Source organism: Rhipicephalus microplus, chromosome 6 (genome assembly GCF_043290135.1).
Source record: "Rhipicephalus microplus isolate Deutch F79 chromosome 6, USDA_Rmic, whole genome shotgun sequence".
Taxonomy (NCBI): domain Eukaryota; kingdom Metazoa; phylum Arthropoda; class Arachnida; order Ixodida; family Ixodidae; genus Rhipicephalus; species Rhipicephalus microplus.
The window spans coordinates 162,080,938-162,103,846 of NC_134705.1; the positions used below are offsets into that span (position 1 = coordinate 162,080,938).

General features: G+C 50.0%; 1 protein-coding gene across 1 annotated transcript in view; it reads right to left on the minus strand.

Annotated features, from left to right (window-relative positions):
• LOC142765018 (uncharacterized) overlaps positions 1 to 22,909 on the minus strand; it is a 38,613-nt gene that overhangs the window by 11,426 nt on the left and 4,278 nt on the right. The window contains exon 3 of the mRNA XM_075865562.1: positions 19,655 to 19,744. Within this exon, the coding sequence (XP_075721677.1) occupies positions 19,655 to 19,744 (90 nt within the window). The remainder of the gene's footprint in view (positions 1 to 19,654; positions 19,745 to 22,909) is intronic.

The window sequence follows — 22,909 nt, forward strand, 5'->3', positions numbered from 1 at the left end:
AGTATAATTTCTTCTTCTTCCGTGACCTTTAGTTAACCCCCGCGTTGGCCGTCACGTCAACATTTGCGGCTGATGATGTCATAAAAAAAAACATGTCTGCTCGCAGGTACGCCATCTTGCCGCTTCCGCTCTTCCTCCTCGCAAGGTGAGGAGGAGCCCTCGGCCAGGAGGAGTGACGAGAGAAGAAAAGAACGAAACGAGCGGGGTGTTACGACCGGCCCTGGGGAGCCAAGCAGGGAGAGTTTGGGGGAGAACCGGTTCTTGACCTGACGGTGTCGTCCACCCCCACCTCCCCATTCGGGTTCCTCCTCGCCGGGAGAGCTACGGGGTCTGCTGTGCGTTCGTGACCATATTTGGTAACATTTTGGGGCGCCGGGACCATATATGGTGTTGGGTTGTGCCACTCCTTGTGTTGTGAGAGGTGTTTTCCCCTCCCTCGTGGCCGAGGTGCCGGCGACACCGTATTGGCTGACGATGCGGACAAGGCGCCCAGTGTCAACAACGTGGCGCTATAAAATGCCGAAGACGTTTTGTATCGCACGCACTCTTCTCTCTTTGGGTCAGTTGACCACTTCTCCACATGTAAATAAATCTCTGTTGTTCGTTCGGGCGCTTCTTCTCGCTGAATTGTTGGACGATGGATCCTTCGACGGGGCCAGCTACCGAAAACGAGACCGGCAGGACCCGGAGTCCCAACAACTGGATGGCAGCGGCGGGATGCTGATAACCCCGAAAGCGACCACTGGATGGAGTGAGCCCGAAGTTCAACAACGGGACGACAGGAGAAGGAGGACACGAGCTCATCGACTTCCAGAGGGAATTGAACGGCACTTCTGAGAGGCACGACGCCGGAGACATGACTGCGAACTGGGTGAGTGCCGGCTTTCTCTGTTAAATTTTACCAGGCATTTACTCTATGTGTTAAGTAAAAGCTGGTAGAGAGGGGCTGTCTTGGTCATTGGGTTAACAGGTAACTTGCGTCAGGCAGAAATTGTGTGATAGCTTGGTTAAGCTCTTTCTGTCAGTGGCGTCAAGGTTAACAGTGACAGGGCAGGATTCCGTGTAAGAGCTTTTGAAGCTTTATTTGTAGACTAAGTTAACGGAAAACTTGAGGCAAGGCAGGTATCTAGAGCTGTCGTTGCCGTCAAGGTTAATTAGTTGCAGGACAGGAATCTTTGTGGAACAGAGACAGCGGTACTGGAGGCAGCCATGAATCTGAAATCCCTGCGAAAGTCCATGTTGTTGCTTCTTGCAAGGGAGTTGAATCTGGAGGTGTCGGACTCTCAAAGAAAGCCAGAGCTGATAGAGGCGATTCTCGCATTGGGGGCGGAGGATGACGGGCTGTCAGAATGTGTCGAGGAGATTCATGAGAGGCAAGCGGCAGAGGCCGATAGAAAGGCGGCCGCGGCCGAGGCCGAAGCAAAGGCGACCGCGGCCGAGGCCGAAGCAAAGGCGGCGGAGGCCGAAAGGAAAGCGGCAGAAGCCGAGGCAGATAAGATGCGAAAGCACGAGCTTGAAATGAAGCGCCTCGAGCTAGAGATTAGCCATAATAGTAGAGCAGGAGGCAGCGAGGCATCCGGTACAGCAGAGCGGGCCAGGTTCAAAATGACGGACCTAATGAGATCGTACAAGCTAGGGGAGGACATTGGGCTGTTCCTCGTCAACTTTGAGAGAACTTGTGAAAGGCAAGGTTTCAGCCAGGATACATGGTCTCAACGCTTGTTGTCCCTACTTCCGGGGGAGGCCTCAGAAGTAATCGCGCGCCTCACGAAAGAGGAGGCTGACGAGTACAGTGAGGTAAAGTCGAGCCTTCTCAAGAAATACAGGTTGTCAGCGGAAGGTTTCAGACAAAAATTTCGCAACGCCGTAAAAGAGAGCAATGATTCATACCCGGAGTTTGCTTACAAGTTAATGGCCAACATGGGGGAGTGGCTGAAAGAGGCAAAGGCATATGGGAATCATGACAAGGTGCTCGAGTGTATCGGTCTGGAACAATTCTATCAAAGGTTACCAGAAAAGGTGAGGTTCTGGGTTCAGGACAGACCAGACGTGAACACCGTAACAAAAGCCGCAGAGCTCGCTGAAGAATTCGTTACGCGCCGCGCCCTCGGGGCAAACAGCGAGCCTAAAAGGGAAAAATTCCTACGGCCGAATAAGGCGCCGTTTAGAAAACAACCGACAAGTCTCGCACAAAAGGGTGAGGAAAACAATTCATCTAACCATGGGGCGTCGGCAGAGGCAAGCAAAAGGAAATTTGAGGCGAGAAAACCGGCTGCTTGTTTCAATTGCCACGAAACAGGGCACTTCGCGAAAGACTGCCCGAAAGAAAAGGTGGCTTTTTTATCTATAAATGAAGCCGACGAGAACATGAAGTTGTTAGAGCCCTATATGTACGACCTTACCGTGAACGGCAAGCAGTGTCGGGTTCTTAGAGACTCCGCAGCCACTATGGACGTAGTTCATCCGTCTTTTGTTCAGTCCGGACAGTATTCAGGAGACTGTGCCTGGATTAGACAAGCCGTAGAAGCAAACAGTCAGTGCCTTCCCGTAGCTAAAGTTGTCCTTAAAGGCGCATTTGGAACATTGGAAACAGAAGCCGCGGTATCGCCATATCTACTACCTCAGTATCCTTACTTATTTTCAAATAAGTCAGATCAAATGCTGAAGGAGAAAGGTCTAACGTTGGGAAAAGGCATAGTGCAGGCACTGACTAGATCAAAGGCACGTGCGCTGGCTGCGAGAGCAACATTCACTGAGGCAAACAAGCCTCAAATCGACAACGGGCCTGGTTGCGAGTTGGACACCACGGAAACAAATCGACTTGTGCGAGAACAGGCTGCAGAAGCCGTAGTCGCGGAGGCAACCATTCCTAAAGGCGACGTTGAACCTCCTCCCGAATTGGAAGGGGTCAATTACGCCTCGTTGACCGAGCAAATAGAGAATGCCATTGCTCCCAAGCCGATTCCTGGTAGTACAGAGGATAGCACAGAGGGTGACACATTCCAGGTACTAGGAACTACAAAAGAGTTGTGTGTCATGCCAACTTCGGATAATTTCAGTCGGCTGCTGCAGGTGAGCCCCGCTTCATTAATAACCGAACAAAAGGGTGACACAACGCTTAAGCAATTCCAGGACAGTTCGAAAGAGGGAATCGCCAAACGAAATGTGAGATTCCAAGAGAGGAGCGGCATACTCTATCGAAAATATCTAGATAGGCGAGGAGTAGAATTTGACCAGGTAGTCGTACCTCAGGCGTATCGTCAGGATTTGCTTAGTTTGGTGCATGGAGAATCATGGTCAGGCCACTTAGGCGTAAAGAAGACGAAAAATCGTCTCTTACAGGAATACTACTGGCCTGGATGCTTTAAAGATGTAGAGAGGTTTGTAAAATCTTGCGATGTGTGTCAGCGAGTGGGTAAGCCGGGAGATAAGGCGAAATTTCCAATGAAGCTGGTACCCGTAATCACGGAACCCTTTCGTCGGTTGGTAATTGACACAGTAGGTCCTTTGCCCAAGACAACTTCAGGCTACCGTCACATCCTGACCTTAATCTGCCCAGCTACTAAATTTCCAGAGGCGGTCCCGCTAAAAGAGCTAAGTTCCGTCGAAGTAGTGAACGCACTTCTGTCCGTGTTTGCCCGGGTAGGCTTTCCTGCCGAGATACAATCAGATCAGGGCACGATTTTCACGAGTGCCTTAACGACAACCTTTCTAGAGCGGTGTGGCGTGAAATTATTGCATAGTTCAGTCTACCATCCGCAGTCGAACTCGATAGAAAAGCTTCACTCCGTGATGAAGCGAGTGTTAAGAGCCTTATGTTTTGAACGGAAAACTGACTGGGAAATGTGCTTACCTGCAACGATGTTTGCACAAAGAACTGCACCACATGACACAACAGGGTTTACGCCAGCGGAACTTGTTTACGGCCGCAGACTGCGGTCTCCTTTTCGTATGCTGAGAGAGTCGTGGGAAGGTCAGGGTGATGATCCTGTAGTAGTGGAATATGTCCTCACCTTATTGGATCGTCTAACAACAGCCCAAGAACTGACCGAGAGTGCGATGACCAAAGCACAGCAGAAGGCTAAGCTTTACTACGATCGGACAGCTAAAGCACGACACTTTGCTGTAGGAGACAGGGTCATGTTGTTGAGGCCCTCCCAAAAGAATAAGCTTGAAGTGCAATGGATCGGCCCGGCCGAAATTACTCGAAAATTGTCTGACACCAACTATGTGGTAAAATTACCAGGAAGTCGTAAGGCACGCCAGGTGTATCATAGCAACTTACTCAAACCCTACAAAGAGAGGGAAGCCATCGTGAACATGACTTTAAATGTTCCGGAAGAGGTTCCGGCAGAAATCCCTGAATTAGCTCCCGAATCGGACGAAGTCCCGATCGAGAAAAGAGTTGAGGATTTAGTATCAAAGTCACAACTAACAACGAAGCAGAAGCAGGATTTGCGTGGTCTTTTGACCGAGTTTCAGGACAGATTTGTAAGCGAGCCAGGCCGGACATCCGTCCTCACTCATGACATAGAGCTTACCTCGTCGGAACCGGTAAGATCTAAGACGTATCGGGTGTCACCTCGCCGGCTTGAGCTAATAAAAGCAGAGGTTAACAGGATGCTGGAATTGGGTGTGCTTGAGGCGTGTGAAAGTGATTACACTTCCCCGTTAATTCTCGTGGAGGTACCCGGCAAAGATCCGCGTCCTTGCGTAGACTATCGTAAGTTAAACCTCATCACCAAGGATCAGACATACCCAATTCCCCACATTGAGGAACGCGTCGAGAGGGTAAGCAGCGCGCAATTTATCTCAACGCTAGACCTAGTGAGAGGTTACTGGCAGGTGCCGCTCACCGAGAGGGCGAGCCGGTATGCTGCATTTATTTCACCATTGGGGACATTCCGCCCTAAAGTGTTGAGTTTCGGCCTAAAGAACGCGCCTTACTGTTTTTCCAACTTAATGGATAAGGTTTTGCGTGGTCAAGAGGACTTCGCATTGCCTTACTTGGACGACGTCGCCGTGTTTTCCTCGCCCTGGCCAGAACACTTGACGCATTTGAGAGCAGTACTGACACGCCTACGCGAAGCAGGTTTAACGGTAAAGGCGCCCAAGTGTCAGCTAGCACAAGCAGAGGTACTATATCTCGGGCATGTTATCGGTCGAGGGCATCGCCGTCCCTATGAAATGAAAGTGGCAGCTATCCGAGACTTTCCCCAGCCCCGAACGAAAACCGATATTCGGGCTTTTCTTGGAATAGCTGGTTACTATCGTAAGTACATCCCTAGATATTCCGACATTGACAGCACTCTTACTGACGCGTTGCGCAAGACCGAGCCCCAAATGGTCGACTGGGATGAGGAGAAAGAAAAGGCTTTCCGCGTTTTGAAAGCGGCTTTGTCGAGCCAACCTTTGCTTAGTTCACCGGACTACTCGAGGCCTTTCATAGTACAATGCGACGCTAGTGATAGAGGCATGGAGCAGTTCTTAGTCAAAGGGATGAGGGGGATCAAGAGCATCCCGTCCTATATGTTAGCCGGAAACTCACCCTTCGCGAGCAGGTTTACAGCGCTAGCGAAAAGGAATGTGCGTGCTTGGTTTGGGCAGTCCAGAAACTGGCTTGTTGTATTGCCGGAAGCAAGTTCATTGTGGAAGTGGACCACTGTCCTCTCACCTGGCTACAGACCATGTCCTCTAAGAACGGCCGCCTGCTGCGTTGGAGCCTCGTTTTGCAACAATATACGTTTGAAATACGCTACAAAAAGGGTGTACTCCATGGCAACGCTGATGGCTTAAGTCGATGCCCCTGACGCGAGAGGATGTCTCGAGAACTCTGGCATTTTTTTTCCTGACCTAGACAAGAGCTAGTGATTGTTTTTTTACTCTTTTAGGTGTACTTGTTTGAAAACGTTGAAGACACGGCTATCCAGGGTTTCGGGTTCGGTGTGCTTCCAGTGTTGTTGTTTTGTGTCACCTTAAAGTGTGAGTAACATCTTGAATAAATTGTGTATTTCCTTTAATATCAGTTAAAGGGGAAAATTGCCTGGTGGAGTTTGGCGGAATTGTCCGGCGCTCACCGGCTGAGTAGTTGTGTTTTCGTGTGCGTATGTGACGTCTGTTGAGCCCTCAATGAAGCAGGTGTTGCCCTCTACTTTATCAAAGACGGTCGTCACCAAACCGACTGCCGGCGCTGATCTCTCCGGACAGTGGCTGCAAACCTCAGCCCATCGAGATCTTCACCCCCCCGCGCGAGAGACTGTTACGACCGGCCCTGGGGAGCCAAGCAGGGAGAGTTTGGGGGAGAACCGGTTCTTGACCTGACGGTGTCGTCCACCCCCACCTCCCCATTCGGGTTCCTCCTCGCCGGGAGAGCTACGGGGTCTGCTGTGCGTTCGTGACCATATTTGGTAACATTTTGGGGCGCCGGGACCATATATGGTGTTGGGTTGTGCCACTCCTTGTGTTGTGAGAGGTGTTTTCCCCTCCCTCGTGGCCGAGGTGCCGGCGACACCGTATTGGCTGACGATGCGGACAAGGCGCCCAGTGTCAACAACGTGGCGCTATAAAATGCCGAAGACGTTTTGTATCGCACGCACTCTTCTCTCTTTGGGTCAGTTGACCACTTCTCCACATGTAAATAAATCTCTGTTGTTCGTTCGGGCGCTTCTTCTCGCTGAATTGTTGGACGATGGATCCTGCGACGGGGCCAGCTACCGAAAACGAGACCGGCAGGACCCGGAGTCCCAACAGGGGGCATATCTTGTATCATCAATCGCGTGTAACTCCGCTATTACGGCACCGTTTCGGAACATTCTCATGGCTATGTGTTCGTCGTACACCCCTGCGCAACTGCAGCACCGCTACTCAATTTCGACCGCTGTGTGGTTTCGGGGCTCTATAAAGAATAGAAGGATGGAAACGGTTCATAACGGCGTAGTGGCTACAACGAAGCAAGCCCCGGTCTCTTTCTTCAACTTTGCGATAACGATGTTCACCTCGTTATAATTACGCCATCATGAACGATTTATAAACTTTTCTGCGTTGTCTAAAAGAAACAGCCAGTCGATTCTTACGATCTCCAAAATGTTCAGGACTCCGTAGGGCCTGTGGACGTATTCGTGCAAGCCAATGTGGATGCCCAGCCTCCTGGCCATGGTTCGAAAGATCGAAGGTCGCCACCTTGGTACCGCTGCGTATGGTTAAGTGATAACATCACTACAATCCTGTGTGTTATCGCTGGGGAACAACGAGTTCACTTACCCAGGTCGGTGATATCTGGGAGTTCACAGGAGCTCTCGCCGCTGCGGCCCATTTTCACTGTTTTTGTCTTCCACTGTTGCTGAGTGCACGCTGGCGCGACTTGCACTAGTACACCTTCGCTTTCTGGTTCATACCCCCTACGGGCTGGCGTGACGCCACCCACTGAAGGGCAAAAAGAAGAAGAAAACTGAGGGCAAGAGGGGAAAGAAAATGAGGAAGCTTGGGTGCCAAGCCTGAGGGAAGTGTGGACAGCTTCAATTTCTTTGTTTCTCTTCGGTTTGACATTGCCTCCCTCCTCTCCTTGCTTCTTTTTATCGTTTTGTTTTCTTCTTTCTTCCTTTTTTTCTTTGTTTCTTTTTTTATTCCCATAAGCTTCTTCCTCCCTCTTTACTTCTTTCCCTTTCTTTCTAGCAGATTTTTCCCCATTTTTTTCTTTTTCTATCTAGTTCGCGCTTGCTTCCTCTTTCTAAATTTACTGTGGTTAGGCCAGAGGGTTTCTAGAATAAGTAGACCCCCCTCCTTCGCCCCTTCCCCAACCTAGGATAGAAGCGCAAACTTCACCATTATACCGTTTCGACCAATAAACGTTTATTGCTCTTCTTCCTCATCCTCTTGGCCTGCGTTACACCAAACACACCATTTTTTTTGTTCTGATGATGATCAGTGATCATCATCAAGGCGGTCAAACGACAAGGGGAAGAAGCCTTCCCTTGGGCGCGAGTGAGTGCTCAATGTGCCACACAGCATGGGAGCGTAACGCGGAGCGATGACGACCTCATACGACAGCCCAGCCCCCTAAAATAAAGCATGATTGATATCTACGCCACGGGAATCGGCATAACACGAAAGTGATCGAGCCGCGTCTTCATAGAAGTAGCTGACTGTTTCAGTCTACATATGAGAGTCTGCACACTGTCCGTTGGTGTTTCGCAGCTATAGTCCCTTTTGACATGAATGCACCTGCCTTGACGTCCGTGGCACGTCTTCGTCCCGACGACTGGCGTTCGTCATCACGGTTAAAACTTTCTTGAACTTGATGTATAGTTAACGTATACTCTTGTAAGCAATTTTTAGCTGATTCCGCGCAATGTTGACGTCAACAAGCATGTAATAAACACCTGTACTCGGTACCTGCTCATTCAAAGCGTTGTCTGGTTTAGACTAAAGCCGCATTGGACGCGATGGAGGGGCTTTAGTTTAGACCAACCTCCGCGGTTGCCTAATGGTTATGGTGTCCACTGGGTTGAATACCGACCGCGATGGCACTATTTCTATGGACATGAATTCACTATAGAGGGTGTGTGCTTAGATTTAAAAGTACGTTACAGAACCCCGGGTGATTGAAATTACCCCCGAGCATCCACTACGGCGTCCCTTATAAGCTATTACCGGATCAATTGTTGTGGCTTATATAGATTTCAAGACAGCCTCAGTCCGAGCCGATATCAGTGCGAATGAAGGCCTCATCAAGACACCGGTCTTAGAGAACGTAGCGTGCAAAACGAAAAGCGGCGTGGACTTGGGAGTTTATTGAAAAAGATGGCCGATCCTTCCGTCTTAGGAAACGGTATAACAGGAAAGTGAAAAGTCTCCCTACAAAACTAGTTTAGTGCTTACGATATTCTATAGGCACAATAGTGCTTACTGTACATTGATGAACGAGACCTTATACAATGTCTTTTGGTTTTCGACAGCTAAATTTATGCAGCATTTTTCGTAAATGCACCCACGTTTAGGCTTTGTGATACCGGCGATTAACGTCCACTATTAGTGATTAAGCATTACCTCGTGGTCATAGATATGACCACGAGGTAATGCTGTAATCACTCTGTAGTGACCGATATCGAACCAGGTAATCACAAGCCTAAAACGTGGGCTTGATTTACGCAAAACGTTTGCTGAGGTCACTTCTCGCGGCATGTTCATCTTATTGAACGCCACTGCCCGATTAGGGGCAGACGCAACGCGCGTTCTGTCTTCCCTCTTGGTCATCCACGATTTTTCTCGTGGCGAGCGTAAGCGGGGAACGCAGAGTTACATCCAGGCGATGCATTATTACACTTTATCAAGAGTTCTGTGACCGGGCAGCGGCAGATATAAAAGGCGAGCTTTCGAAGTATCGGAGCATGACACAGTCACTTCTTCAAGTGACTGCGCCATGGTATGCACAACATACCTAGAATACGCGTATGCAAGACCGCAACGCAAAGCCCACCTTTTCTTCGAGCACGCATTTTATTAAAATCGACAGTTCACCTAAGACACATTTATGATGAAATGGACTGGTACCCCATCTTGGTGAGGTGCTTGGCCTTGTTACGTAGCGTGCCGCCAAGGTTACGAAAGGCGCCACTGTTACAAAACTCGCCGCTGTCAAGGTCACCAGCCTGGCCAACAGCGCAGGGACTCGAAGAGCAGAGATGTCTTCGGAAGTTCTGACGCTATTGGTCGGCTCTCTGACGCATACGTCGGCTGCTTGGCGTCGCACCGTTTGATTCTTTATAGGCCCCGGGTTTCACCTTACGTCAGCAACGTCCAATCAGAACCACCGCTGCTCCGGCGTCAGCATCCTCAAATCGGGAACCACCGCGCTTGATTGCACCCATGGACGAGTGGTATTGCCACGCATTGCGTAAGACTCGCCAGACTAGATGACGTCTGTTGCATCATCGGGCTGCAATCGGACCCGTAGGTTCAGGGAGCTTGCTATGCGTTGCGTAAGACACTCCGGCGCTGCCGGGCTAGAAGACGTGGTTGAGGTGATGGCGTCAGGCGGGCTCGCTCGCTGGCCTTGAAACTGGTTGCCTTTACAGAAGCAATAACGTTCGGTCTGGACTTCCAGGCATAATAGCCTCGGCACCTTAGAAATCTCGCTACCCTTCTGAACTTCGTTAATCGTCGAGTGTTTCTTCAGTAACGCTAGAGCGTTTATTATCGCTGTGTGATTGTACTCATGCTAGTAGTGTCGCTTTATGTTCATTCTAGCACACATTCTAATAAATAAAATGAAAGAAAAAACATGGCGCTGTGGATAGCCTGCCCGGCAGTTGTCATCGCCGACCGAGAGATCGTGGGTTCAACTTCCGTTGACGGAACTTTTTTGTCCTCTCCTCGCGTGTATTTCTTACACGTCATTTCCGCGACAGACGTACCACATTGCTGAAATATTGACGAGCGCCGGCATAAAATACGTTCGAGTTAAAATCGGATAAATATATGGCTTCGAGCCGTCATCAAACCCAGTCATTCTGCCTGGCAGTCAAGTTTCACCTCCGGTACATGCTCTTTCAATACACTATCAAGGGAGAAGCGGTCTATAAGTAGCTTAGCGAGCTTGTGCCACGGAAATTTGGCAAAGGCCACTACGCATCTGCGGTCGCCTAAATGTTAATTTGAAAATGTGAAGCAGGTTCACCAACTTAACATAGATAGCGAAGACCGGCCAAACAGTGCAGATGGTGGCGAAACTAACAGATGAAGTTTGCTTTAAATGAAAAAAAAAATGGCAGCATATCCACGGAGTGAATGATGGAGAGTGGGGCGAAGCATTCGTCCGTCCATTCGTTCTTGCTTCCGTCCGTCCATGCGTCCGTCGGTGTGACCGTCCGTGCATCCATTAGCCCGTCCGTGCGTGCGTCTGTTCGTGCGTCCGCACGTGCATCTGTGCGTCCGTCCTTGCGTTCGTCCATGCATCCGCCCCTGCGTCCTTTCATGCGCACATCCGTCGGTGCAGCCATCCGTGAATCCATCCATGCATCTGTCTGTGTGTCCGTTCGTCCATCTATTCAACACTCCAAGTACCACCATATCGCATCTTTTCATCATATATTCCACATATGCACCGCCATCCAGCGGACATTCCAAGGACTAAACGAAAGGTGGCACGCGCTCACTTTCTTGCGGCTTGTTGCTTCGTGTCTACTTCCCACCTTCAACCACCTCGAGTTCATGGTATATACTAGTTTTCTGTATTCATGGCACTGCGGCCCAACGCTCGCTAAACCTTTCGAAAACCAAGGAGGTTATGCCCAGCGAGTATAACGTAGCAACCCTTTCTTGTCAGATAGTGCTCAATGTACATGCCAATGGCTGCTATGGGGGAATGAAAGGCAGGAAAATTCGGCTTTTAGTTAACACGCACGCTGCGAATTTTTTTATTGTTCAACAACGCACAGAAGAAATCTCTCACCGGCACCACCTTGGAGGTCAAAATGTAAGACTGGTTACACACTATGACTACTACTACGACTACGAGGGACGAACGGGTGCTGATATAAGGAGCTTCGCCCCTAAAAGTTCAGCTTGCTAGTGTGGCGTCATCGTGAAAAAAAGCCACAGCTTTACCGCACAGGCGCAGCAATGAACGCGATAGAAACAAATTGGAAAGTCACGCGAAGAACGCCTAGCAAATCGAAACATGGCCCGGGTTTCTCACGTACAAATCACGCACAAAACGTAATCACAGGTACAGATGAACGCGAATAACTTGTTACAAACGGTACAAAACGTGCATAGCCGCTGGATACCTAGCTGTGTCTCAAGAAGCTTTTTCGGACGCTAGCGCGCTAAGTTGTCATTAGCGCTGCTTCAAATCTTTGTACGAGTAGTGGATGTGTATTCTATTATGAGAAAACTGTCTCTATAGTTTCTTCACAATATTTGCATTTTATCTGCGATGTTTGCAATTTTCACCAAGACAGGGTCAACTCCACGTTTCTTTAGTCACTACCTTTCACGACCAGCAGCCGGTTTTGACATACAGACGTCACCCCATACACAAAATGGTGTGTCTTTATTCGAATAACAGATATCCTCCCGCGGCCAAGTATCAGCGCGGTGGCGCGAACGTTAAACTCACAGCGCATGCGCGCTGTACCAAACATGGCGAATGGTTCACATGACGTCACGACTTCGCCACACAGCCCGTTATGGTCTTGGTGTGCTGGGTCCTTCATAACCAACCGCTGCTGCTTTTCTGGACGTACACCTTGAAGGAGGCGTACGCGCTGTGCAAGGCGTGAAGTACTCCGGTGCCGAAGCCGATCCTCTGCGCACACAGTGAGAAGCGGAAGTGACTCATTCATGCATCGACCACGAGTAAGGGCCAAACCTCATAAGCGCGAAAATGCACGCGGCAGTGACAAGCGCCGCGACGTAGATCGTCTTCGCGCGATCAGTCGCTAGCGCAGGCAAACCTCATTCACGCGACGGCTTCGGCGAGCGAATTCCGCTGTTGCTGGCAGTGAGGCCGTCTACTCGCGCCAAGAAAACCGCGTAGCGAGCGGTATGCAATTTAAAAATAAGATATATTGTTGTGTAATGAAACGGAAAGTGTTTATTATTGCCTTGCAGCGTTTTTTATATGCACATGCGTAATAAACATTGCGTTATTTCTTGTTGCGCATACGTGACTCGGGCAGGGTCACGTGCACCTATGTAGTCTTTGTCTTTTCCGGTATTTCGCTATTGGCTGCTTGAGCTTAGCACCTCCGGGCGATGAGCGACGGTTTCCAAATCTGGAGAACCGAGCGATCGCGCGAAAACGAGCACGCGACACGTCGCGCGAACGCCCTGTTTCGTCGCTCGTCGCTGTCGCGTGCATTTTCGCGCTTATGAGGTTTGCTCTTAAACTACTCAAACGATGGCTAAGCAAACTTTTTTTAAATATGCGAAGCAGTTTTTGTTCGGGGCTGTGTCCGTCGCACGGCGACCGTCCGTCCCCCACTTCTAATGCGCCAACTTTCTCCTTGGGAAGAGGCTCGGTGGAGGAGGTGGCAGGGCGCTGCCTCCGCTTCGTTTCTCCTCTCCCGTTTATCTCTCCACGACAGCAGTGCTCTCGTATATAATGCTGCGCTCGCTCGGGGCGTTGCATTCTCCTAGCAGAGCTGCGTGTTCACTTTGCGGCACACACACGGTAATACAAATAAATGGGAGGGGGGGGGGCAACATAAGTGGTACATGACTCCACACACAAATGAAACATGGATGAAAACATACAAATAAATGAAACACAAGAGAACACCTACGTTGCCTCACATACCCACATGGTTCCCTTCGGTAGGAGATTGCGTAATGTTTTACAGCGTACACTTCTGAAAAAATACCAAAAAGGTGGTAATCAACTGACGCATATGCTGTTGCGAACGACGGACCGATCCCACCGCTGCCACCACTGTTGCGAACGACGGACCGATCCCGCCGAAGCCACCACTGTTGCGAAAGACGGCGACGCCAACACGGTGCCGAAGGCGCCACTGCTTCCGACTCCGCCGGGAAGGTCACCAGCCGTTTGGTAGCGTATGTTTCTCAGCTCGCGACTGCTTCTGCGCAGAGCTGTTCAGACGAGCGGACGAGACGACGGTGAGTCAAACAAGGTTTATGTACAGCATATATACAGAGGCGTTACAATTTCGGCACTGGGGCCGACAGAGACTCGAAGAGCCGAGCTCTTCTCTCTAACACATAGTTCAGCCTTTCGCCTAAGACCGCTGACTCGCATACATGTCGGCCCTCCGACATGGGGTCTCCTCGCTCATAGGAACGCCGATCGCGACGCGCCGCAGGGCTTCTTTTATTTACACCGGGTCCAACCAAAATGTCCAATCAGAAGCGCCGCTGGTCGTCAGCGCAGATTCTTCCAATGGGGTTGCCGCGCCATGCGTCAGACCACCGGACACGAGAACGCCGGCTCGCTGTCACGTGCGCCGCTGACTCACTGCACGTGGGCCAGAGGGGCGCCGCGCGTGTTCACGCCGTTGAGATGTTCGCGTCAGGCAGACTGCGGGCTGGCCTTGACCCAGATTGCCTTTTTCAGAGGCACGGACGTTTGACGAGAACTCGCTGGCATAACAGCACCCCCGCCGCCAGACAATGCACCGGAAAGACGAGCTGCTTCCACGGGGCTCGGATGTCAGGTGCGCTCGTTCGCCAGGTCCCTCCAGGTTCGCCTCCAGGGCCATGGGGAGAATACAGCTCCAAACTGTTCCGGGAACACATCCCAGTTTTGACGACGGATCCCAGCTCCACTGGCTTGTCGCCACAACTTGCTGACCAGCTTTACTCGTCTCTTCTGACCATCTTCGGTTTCAGCACTTGTCGATGGTTCTGCAACTTGCTAAGAACGGTTCGACAACAGACAACACACGACACAAGCAAGTGCCCTCGGTCACCCGACAGAACACCAGACAAAGTATAGTACAACATATACCTATCTATGTGTCTATCGGAATTTTGTTCCCTCTACATCAAGAGGCACATGTGGGACACAAGACTCTTAAAGTAAGAACTTGAATTTTTTACAATTACAACAACGCAACGAATTAGAATACCACATAAAGTTGGCCCCTTGAGATCACTCTGAACGAGAGCGCTCAGCCCAGGTCGAGATGAGGTCAAAATTTTGCCCCGAATCGCCAGCGAGAAACCGAAAGGTTGAGAAGTTACTAGCTGGAACGCACTGCTCAATGCATCTGCATTAGCGTTTACCTTTTCTTTTTTTTTTTCTTTAGCGAACGTCAAAGTTGCGCTGTGGAGCAACATGCTCCACTTCAGTAACCGGCCACTTTTAGGCGACGATACCTATGCGGCACCAAGAGCGGCTCACACTTTCGACGTTGCACAGGGGAACAACGATACGGCTTGCTACTGATTGACTCCTCACCGCTTAGCTCGATATCGTGTTCGATCACCGTCGTGTCTCCGGGACGGTCCGACAACACATACCCAAACTCGGAAACAATCTTTCTCAGGTCCTCTTTCTCAGGTCCTCCTTCACTTAAGCTAGGCTCTAGGTTTATCTGCTCCCGGATTACTTCCGATTTCCTTTCGATTATCTCACTAGAACTAAAAATTTCTGCTTCCTCTTCCTCCGAAGCACTTAAAAGTAAATTTACGACTGCTTTCAAGTTACTGTGATAAACTTTGTTCGGCCGCCTTCCTAATTTAAATTCACAATTGGTATCAGAAAGCTTCGATACTACTTTTGTGGGCCCTTCCCAATCAACCTCAAGCTTGTTCCTTTTGTACGGCGGCAGCAGCATTACCTGACTCCCTACTTCAAAAGCACGCTTCTTCCCCGATTCTTCGTAGTGCTCCTTCGACAGCACTTTTGCCGCGTTTTTCTGGCTTTCCACTAGCGCTTCAATCGAGAAATCCTCACGTTGCTCTCCAATGAGCGTCTCTCGATCAACTCTCGGCAGCTCGCTCCAACTTTCCGCTACAGGCGAGAGCGTTGCAACCCTCTCGCTGTGAATCAATGGCGCCATGTCGTCTCCCCTTTCTCCGGAAACCGCGCAGCTAGGTTCGGCGACGGGCCGCTCGCGTGACTGCTCACATGACTCATGCGGAAACTTTCCTTTCTGGGGTTCCGTCGACCCGCCGACAAGGTCACTTGAGAGTTCACCGCATGGAACCAAGTCAAGCTTTCGCGAAAGCTTTCGCGCTTGCGATCGCGTGAGAGCCATGCACGCTAAGTTGGGGAAGAACGATTTGCCCTGCTCTTTGAGAAGCTGCTCCGAGTTGTTGGAGAAAAGATAAGAAAAACGATCATTTAGCGCGGCAGACACAGCCGCTTCGGTGCGAAGCTCACCGAACGGGCCTTTAATGACAACCTTGGCGATTGGTAAGCGAACACTCTGCTCCTCGGCGACCTGCCTGATCCACGCGCATTCTCCTGTGAAGTCATCCGGAGACACCAATGAAGGATGGACAACGTCCATGGTTGCCGCTGAGTCTCTAAGTGCGCGGCACGTTTTCTTATTCACCCTAATTTCTTGGAGATACGGCTCCAACAACCGAATGTTTTTTTCTGATTCTCGGATCGTTGCGAAGGCAAACTTTTCCTGACAGTTTCTAGCGATGTGCCCTTCCTTTTTACAGTTGTAGCAGATTAGCGGCTTCCGTTTGTTTTCCGGTTCTAATGCCTGTGTGGTAGAAACCTCACTCGATTTCTCCGCTTCTGTTTGCCCTTCCCCTACACTGTCCTTCGTAAGAGACGGGTCCTTCTTGAAATTACGGTGCGGAGCGGGTTTCCGTTGATCAGGTTTCCTTGAAAAGCCCTCTTTCCTTTCATCCCTTTCAACGCGCGCTGCCCTGCTATGCAACTTTCGGCGAGTATAATACTCCTCAGCTAACTCAGCTGCCTTGTTTAACCGTACTTCCCCAAGTTTGTCCTGCAGCCAAAGTTTAACATCCTCCTCGATGCAGCGGTAGAATTGCTCCAATGCAACGCATTCCACCACTTTATCGCGGTCGTCATAAACACCTTCGCCCTTGAGCCATTCAATCAAATCGGCTTTAAGACGAAACGCGAAGTCAACGTGTGACTCATTCCCCTTTTTAGCATACCGGAACCTTTGCCTGAAAGCCTCGGGTGACAATTTATAACGTCTTAAGAGCACTTCCTTAACCTCGTCATAGCTCTCAAACGCTTCCCTCGACAAGCAAGTTATCGCGTCGGACACTTCGCCGGGAAGAAGAGCTAACAGGTTCCGCGCCCAAAGACACCGCTCCAAAGCGTTTCGCTCACAGACGTGTTCAAACTTGACGAGATACTTCGCCATGTCCTCGCCTACTACGAACGGTGGCAGTTGGTCCCGAATTCTAAAACCGCTGACCTGAATCGTCGGAGAAGCTACGCTAGGCGCCTGCGAACACTGCAGGATTGCCAATTCTAGTCGTTTCAACTCGAGACGCTCCTGTCTCTCGGCCTCCTCGCGTCGTTCGCGCCTTTCAGCTTCTTCACGTTCGCGAGCTTCGCGCCTTTCAGCTTCTTCACGTTCGCGAGCTTCGCGCCTTTCAGCTTCTTCGCGAGCTTCGCGCCTTTCAGCTTCTTCACGGCGTGCTTTAATATCCACCCAGGCCTCATCGACTTCCTCAGCCGACACTCCCTCATCCTTCATGATATCAAGGATCGCTTGCTTTCGTTTCGCACGGCCCAAAGTAATGCCGAGTTCCTCACAAATTTCGATGAGTTCCTTCACCTTAAGGTTCTACATCGTTCACACTAGCCTCTTGCTGTTTGCCCCTGTTAAGAATCTACTTGCCGTACCCACTATAAGCCTACTAGCAAGACGCGCAAGCAATTTTTCACCAAGTGTTTACCATCTCCGCATTAACTTTGGTTTCAAAGCACTTCAACTTGGCTTGAAACGATCAAAGCTCACTTCAATGCTTCACACAGCCCTTTCTCTAAACTACTACAACCTGAGCTAGAGTAGTCTGGTGAACTGAGGGGAAAACATCAGGCACTCACCGCATCGATGTCGCTGACGCCGGCCGATCCCGCAGCTGCCAACCACTGTTGCGAACGACGGACCGATCCCACCGCTGCCACCACTGTTGCGAACGACGGACCGATCCCACCGCTGCCACCACTGTTGCGAACGACGGACCGATCCCGCCGAAGCCACCACTGTTGCGAAAGACGGCGACGCCAACACGGTGCCGAAGGCGCCACTGCTTCCGACTCCGCCGGGAAGGTCACCAGCCGTTTGGTAGCGTATGTTTCTCAGCTCGCGACTGCTTCTGCGCAGAGCTGTTCAGACGAGCGGACGAGACGACGGTGAGTCAAACAAGGTTTATGTACAGCATATATACAGAGGCGTTACAATTTCGGCACTGGGGCCGACAGAGACTCGAAGAGCCGAGCTCTTCTCTCTAACACATAGTTCAGCCTTTCGCCTAAGACCGCTGACTCGCATACATGTCGGCCCTTCGACATGGGGTCTCCTCGCTCATAGGAACGCCGATCGCGACGCGCCGCAGGGCTTCTTTTATTTACACCGGGTCCAACCAAAATGTCCAATCAGAAGCGCCGCTGGTCGTCAGCGCAGATTCTTCCAATGGGGTTGCCGCGCCATGCGTCAGACCACCGGACACGAGAACGCCGGCTCGCTGTCACGTGCGCCGCTGACTCAATGCACGTGGGCGAGAGAGGCGCCGCGCGTGTTCACGCCGTTGAGATGTTCGCGTCAGGCAGACTGCGGGCTGGCCTTGACCCAGATTGCCTTTTTCAGAGGCACGGACGTTTGACGAGGACTCGCTGGCATAACAATGCCAACCACCTAATATTGCCAATATGCCAACCCCCTAATATGCCAACCCCCTAACTGATACATAACTGAGCCAACTGGGCTACAGCGGCTGATATCAACAGCTACTGTAAGCTCATTCACCGGAGCATCGGACGCGTTATTCGGAGGTCACAGGTTCGGTACCATGCCAGCGCCAAGTTATCTTTTCGTCCACGTTACTTTCTCCGTGCGTTCACGGCGCAAATGTTACATATATCATCACCTATATACTTTCCCTGGCTTTCCTGTCCATCACTACTAATTAATGTTGTGTCTATCAAATAAAAAAACAAGTGTTTTGCTCACGCTGTACACCGTTACGCTTCCATGGGTAGATTTATGAGTGCCTCACTCCATGTCCTCTTCTACAAGCACTTCCAAAGATCATATGCTTGAATTTTCATCATGTCTGAGCCCTCATAAAACTTTAGCGTTATTCAAACATTCATCGTGGAGGGAGATACACGGATGATCTTTCAGCTCACCTAACGTGAAACCTGGGCAGGCACGAAGCATTCTGTGTGTGCCAGTGTTCCCGACAGCAAAACATTTACTGTCCACAAGTCCACTGATACATTTTGACTTTGCAGATATATTTCAAAATGTGGCGTTTCAAATAGGTGACATTAACGTGGAGATGCACCTTTCTGTGCCCAATTTCACATGAGAGACTTGAGCGCCTCGGTGAATTTTGTCGGGGATTCCGGCAGCGCTGCTCAACCAAACATGTTTTAGGCAGTAACGACGAACCTCTAACTCACAATTAAATGAACTACGGACCGGCGTAGTGGTATTTACCCAATTTTCGTGGGACATACCCGACCGAGACGACGACATGACACGCCTACAAGCCGAGAACCTAGGGTTGTGCGCTCTTAAAAATGAAGGCGACTCTAATTCTCGATTTCAGTGCCTGATGGCGGAATTCGCACGTCAGCATTCGTGTGCCCTGTTTTCTTGCACTAAGGTGGCGCTGCCGAAGTGGATCCCAGAGGCCACGTTGACAGAACGGCATGGTTGAAGTCTGCACCGCTAGGTGCCGCAGTGGTACCGCCTGCATTCTGGAAAATCGCCTGCTCTTTCTGTGAGCTCAATTAATTTTTCTTACTTTTGCTGGAGGTTATACTGACCTCAACTTAAGTGCACTTATGTTCGGGATTTACGTGTCACTGATATAACTCTGAACTAGAACAAAAGTGGTCAATTTTGTGCCAGTTCTATTCTTCAGACTCATTAGAAGACCAGAAGTGCTGGACCGGAGTGGTTGGAAGAGACACGAGAGTTTGAAAACTGGGTGCTTGCACCTCACTAATAGCACTTACCGAATGGAGTGGGACTTCTTGAGTGTACTGTGAGACACAGAAGGCGCCCACGAGGTAGCAGATGGCGCCCAGTCCGTGGAAGAGCACGTACTGCAAGGAAAAATGTTTCGTCGTTGCGGACGGCATGGGCGCCCGGTTTGAAATGGTCGCAAGACACGAGACAATCTCAGAAACCGTGGGAGCATCAACTGCCAGACAATAATGGAAAAATCCTTGACATCCGCGATTCGAGGATTTCTCCTCACTTCGAGGAGCTCCGTTGGCACTGCATACTCGAGGAAAATCTTTCATGTATTTAAACATAATCAGCTACATCCACTACTGAAGGAATGTTAATATATTTAGCCCTCCATGCATCTGCTAGTCATCATCTTCCGTTTTTTTTTTTTTTTTGGACTGACAGAATTTCAGTAGACAAGCCATCTCTATCGCGTCTGCCGGCCTCAAGCTTGTGTTAAAACAAAGAGTTTTTAGAGTCCTTCTGTGATTCTTGAAGAGAAAAGAAGATTGAGCCTCGTAACTATCTGCATCAGAGTGCGACACCTCAACAGTAGCTCACGAGGGATGGGTGTAAAGGAGGGATTAAAAGGATAGGATTAAAAGGTAAATAGAAGGAAAGAGGAAGGAGGAACAACAGAAAACGAGGGAATAAAGAGGAGATAGGAAAGATGGACGCGGTCGCAGGAGTCCGAGGACGGGGCATCACTCGGCGAGAGCTCTTGTCGGCGTCAGGAGATGGAGTAGGGCGAGCCCAGTCGGCCGGAGCTGCGCTGTCGTCAAAGATCGCGGGGGCACGACCGGTCGGCACGAAATCCAGAGAGTGAGTCCGCCCTTTTAGAGTTATTTTTTTATTGCATGTATGCATCTCTGGATTCATACATCGTACAATTGCGTACATTTCTATGTATTCGTACGGTTCAATGTAATATATATTGCATTATATTAAATCTGAAGCATTTATTAGCGAACTTCGGCGACATTGAGCGTATCTGTCTGCCTGTCTATCTATCTATCTATCTATCTATCTATCTATCTATCTATCTATCTATCTGTCTGTCTGTCTGTCTGTCTGTCTGTCTGTCTGTCTGTCTGTCTGTCTGTCTGTCTGTCTGTCTGTCTGTCTGTCTGTCTGTCTGTTTGTCTGTCTGTCTAGCCGCCTACAACTTTTAGCTCTCCTGGCCGTTTCGATTGTGGTATCGATACCAAACTTGGTATGGCATAACATGAATGTATGAAGAACGTATTTGGCTAGTCATATCATGAAAATCACAACATGTATGTCATAAATGTCATGATTTGCATTTCATGGTCCTGCAGCTCTTGCGGTGGTTTCGTTCACATGACATGTGTCAAAATTGGTATGGTAGGACATGATTGCTTGGCGAACACAGGCGACAGTCCCTAACATGAAAATTATGACACGCGTGTCATGTAACAACATGGCTACATGCCACGCTCATAGTGCACTCGCGGCCGTTTAGCTAGCTCCATACATATCAAATTTGGCATCACGTGACGGGAATAGACGACGAAGGTAAATGGCACGACCAAACATGATAATAATTACATTTGTGTCATGTATAAGATGACTACATGCTACTTCATAGCATGCTCGCGGCCTTTTCGCTAGCTCCACATATACCGAATTTGGTGTTACGTAACGTCAATTGATGACGAAGGTATATGACTGGTGCAAACATGATAATCATGACACGCGTGTCATGTGAGGTCATAATAACATACCACGCTTATGATGCGTGCGTGGCCGTTTCGCTAACTTCACATATGCCAAATTTGGTATCACGTGATGTGCATAGACTACGAAGATAAATGACCCTTCCAAACATGATAATAATGACATGGAAGTCATGTACGGCATAACTTACATCCGCCTCGTAACGTATGCTGATTTTAAAGCGATACATCAACCTTCCTCAATCGTGCTACGCATTCATTCGATTCCCTCTGTACGTGGGATCTGCCAATTACTTTTACATTGAATTTTATCGTATGCCTCACTCGTCCACTTGTCCTTCCACCCTATGCCACTTCGGGTGCCTGTGAGAACTTCAATTAAAGAAAACAATATGTTTGAGAACTGGCGTATAGGAAAAACACTTTGAGGGAAAGTGGCATATTTTTTCTATTCCTCTTTAGAGTGAATGAGAATATTTATCCAAAGTAGAGACACGAGACGCATCGAATCATAACAGCTCTTACAGTCAGTTTTCGTTCATTGTGACCTAGAATTAAGCTGACCAAGGGAGCACATCAATGGGGACCTGGAACCCCTTTTTGAACGTGGTCAGAAAACGCTGCTAATCGGTAATCGAGGCTCACGAGAACACGTGAACCACGTATAAACGTATACTGCACGCCGCCGGAGAACTTACAATTACGCTTCCAAGTGACATAGAAACAGCTCACTCGGCAAACCCCGTCATTGACGGGCCTGACGACACGTCATAGGCGGCAAGCAAACAGCCATTCGCTGATATGTGCATTTGCGTGCTGTATAGCGTGCTGCTTAGTTAACGCGGCCACCATGTACGCCTGCCGCGGAATTTACGCACTGTACGATTACGCTAGCACGCTCGTGACCACGTGTTAAAAGAAGAAAACTATTGTAGTTGTTCCGTGTACGAATACAACCGATGAGCGAAGCGGCTTAAAAATGGGATGCAAGCGACTATGCGCCTGATCTCTGGCTAGCTTCCGTGGAAGCGGTAGGGTGGGGAGCGGAAGGGGAGAGCGTCTGCTGCGCTCGATGGCGGGAACCACTAAACGGGGGAGTGTGCGGCGCGCGCCATCTGGAGCCGCGCCTAAGCTCGCCGGAAGCGCGCACCTTTTTTTGCGCGGCACGCTTGCCCGGCGCTGGGAGCTTCGACGGCGATGGTGCAGTGCTAGCCCAATGAGCTTCGCTTCTCAAAAAAAAAAAAGAAAAAAAAAGAAGTTCTGATGGTCAGGACTACTCATGACGAGCTTTGGGGGTGTAAACGCCGGCGGGGGAGGGATGCCTAGAATAGAGAGGGTGGTGGTGGTGGTTAGAAGATGAGAAAAGGCACCTAATTTCTGCAACCTGGTCGGGAGCACGGCGCAGCGCCTGCGGGGAAGGGAAAAAGGAGAAAAGTGGAAAAAAGAGAAAAGATTAAGTGAGCAGTGGCACGGTCGTCATCAACACGAGCAGCAGTTGCAGAGAGGGGAGCAGAGGGGGGAGCGACAGTAGGCTAGCAGACACGGCCTGCATCGGCGTTG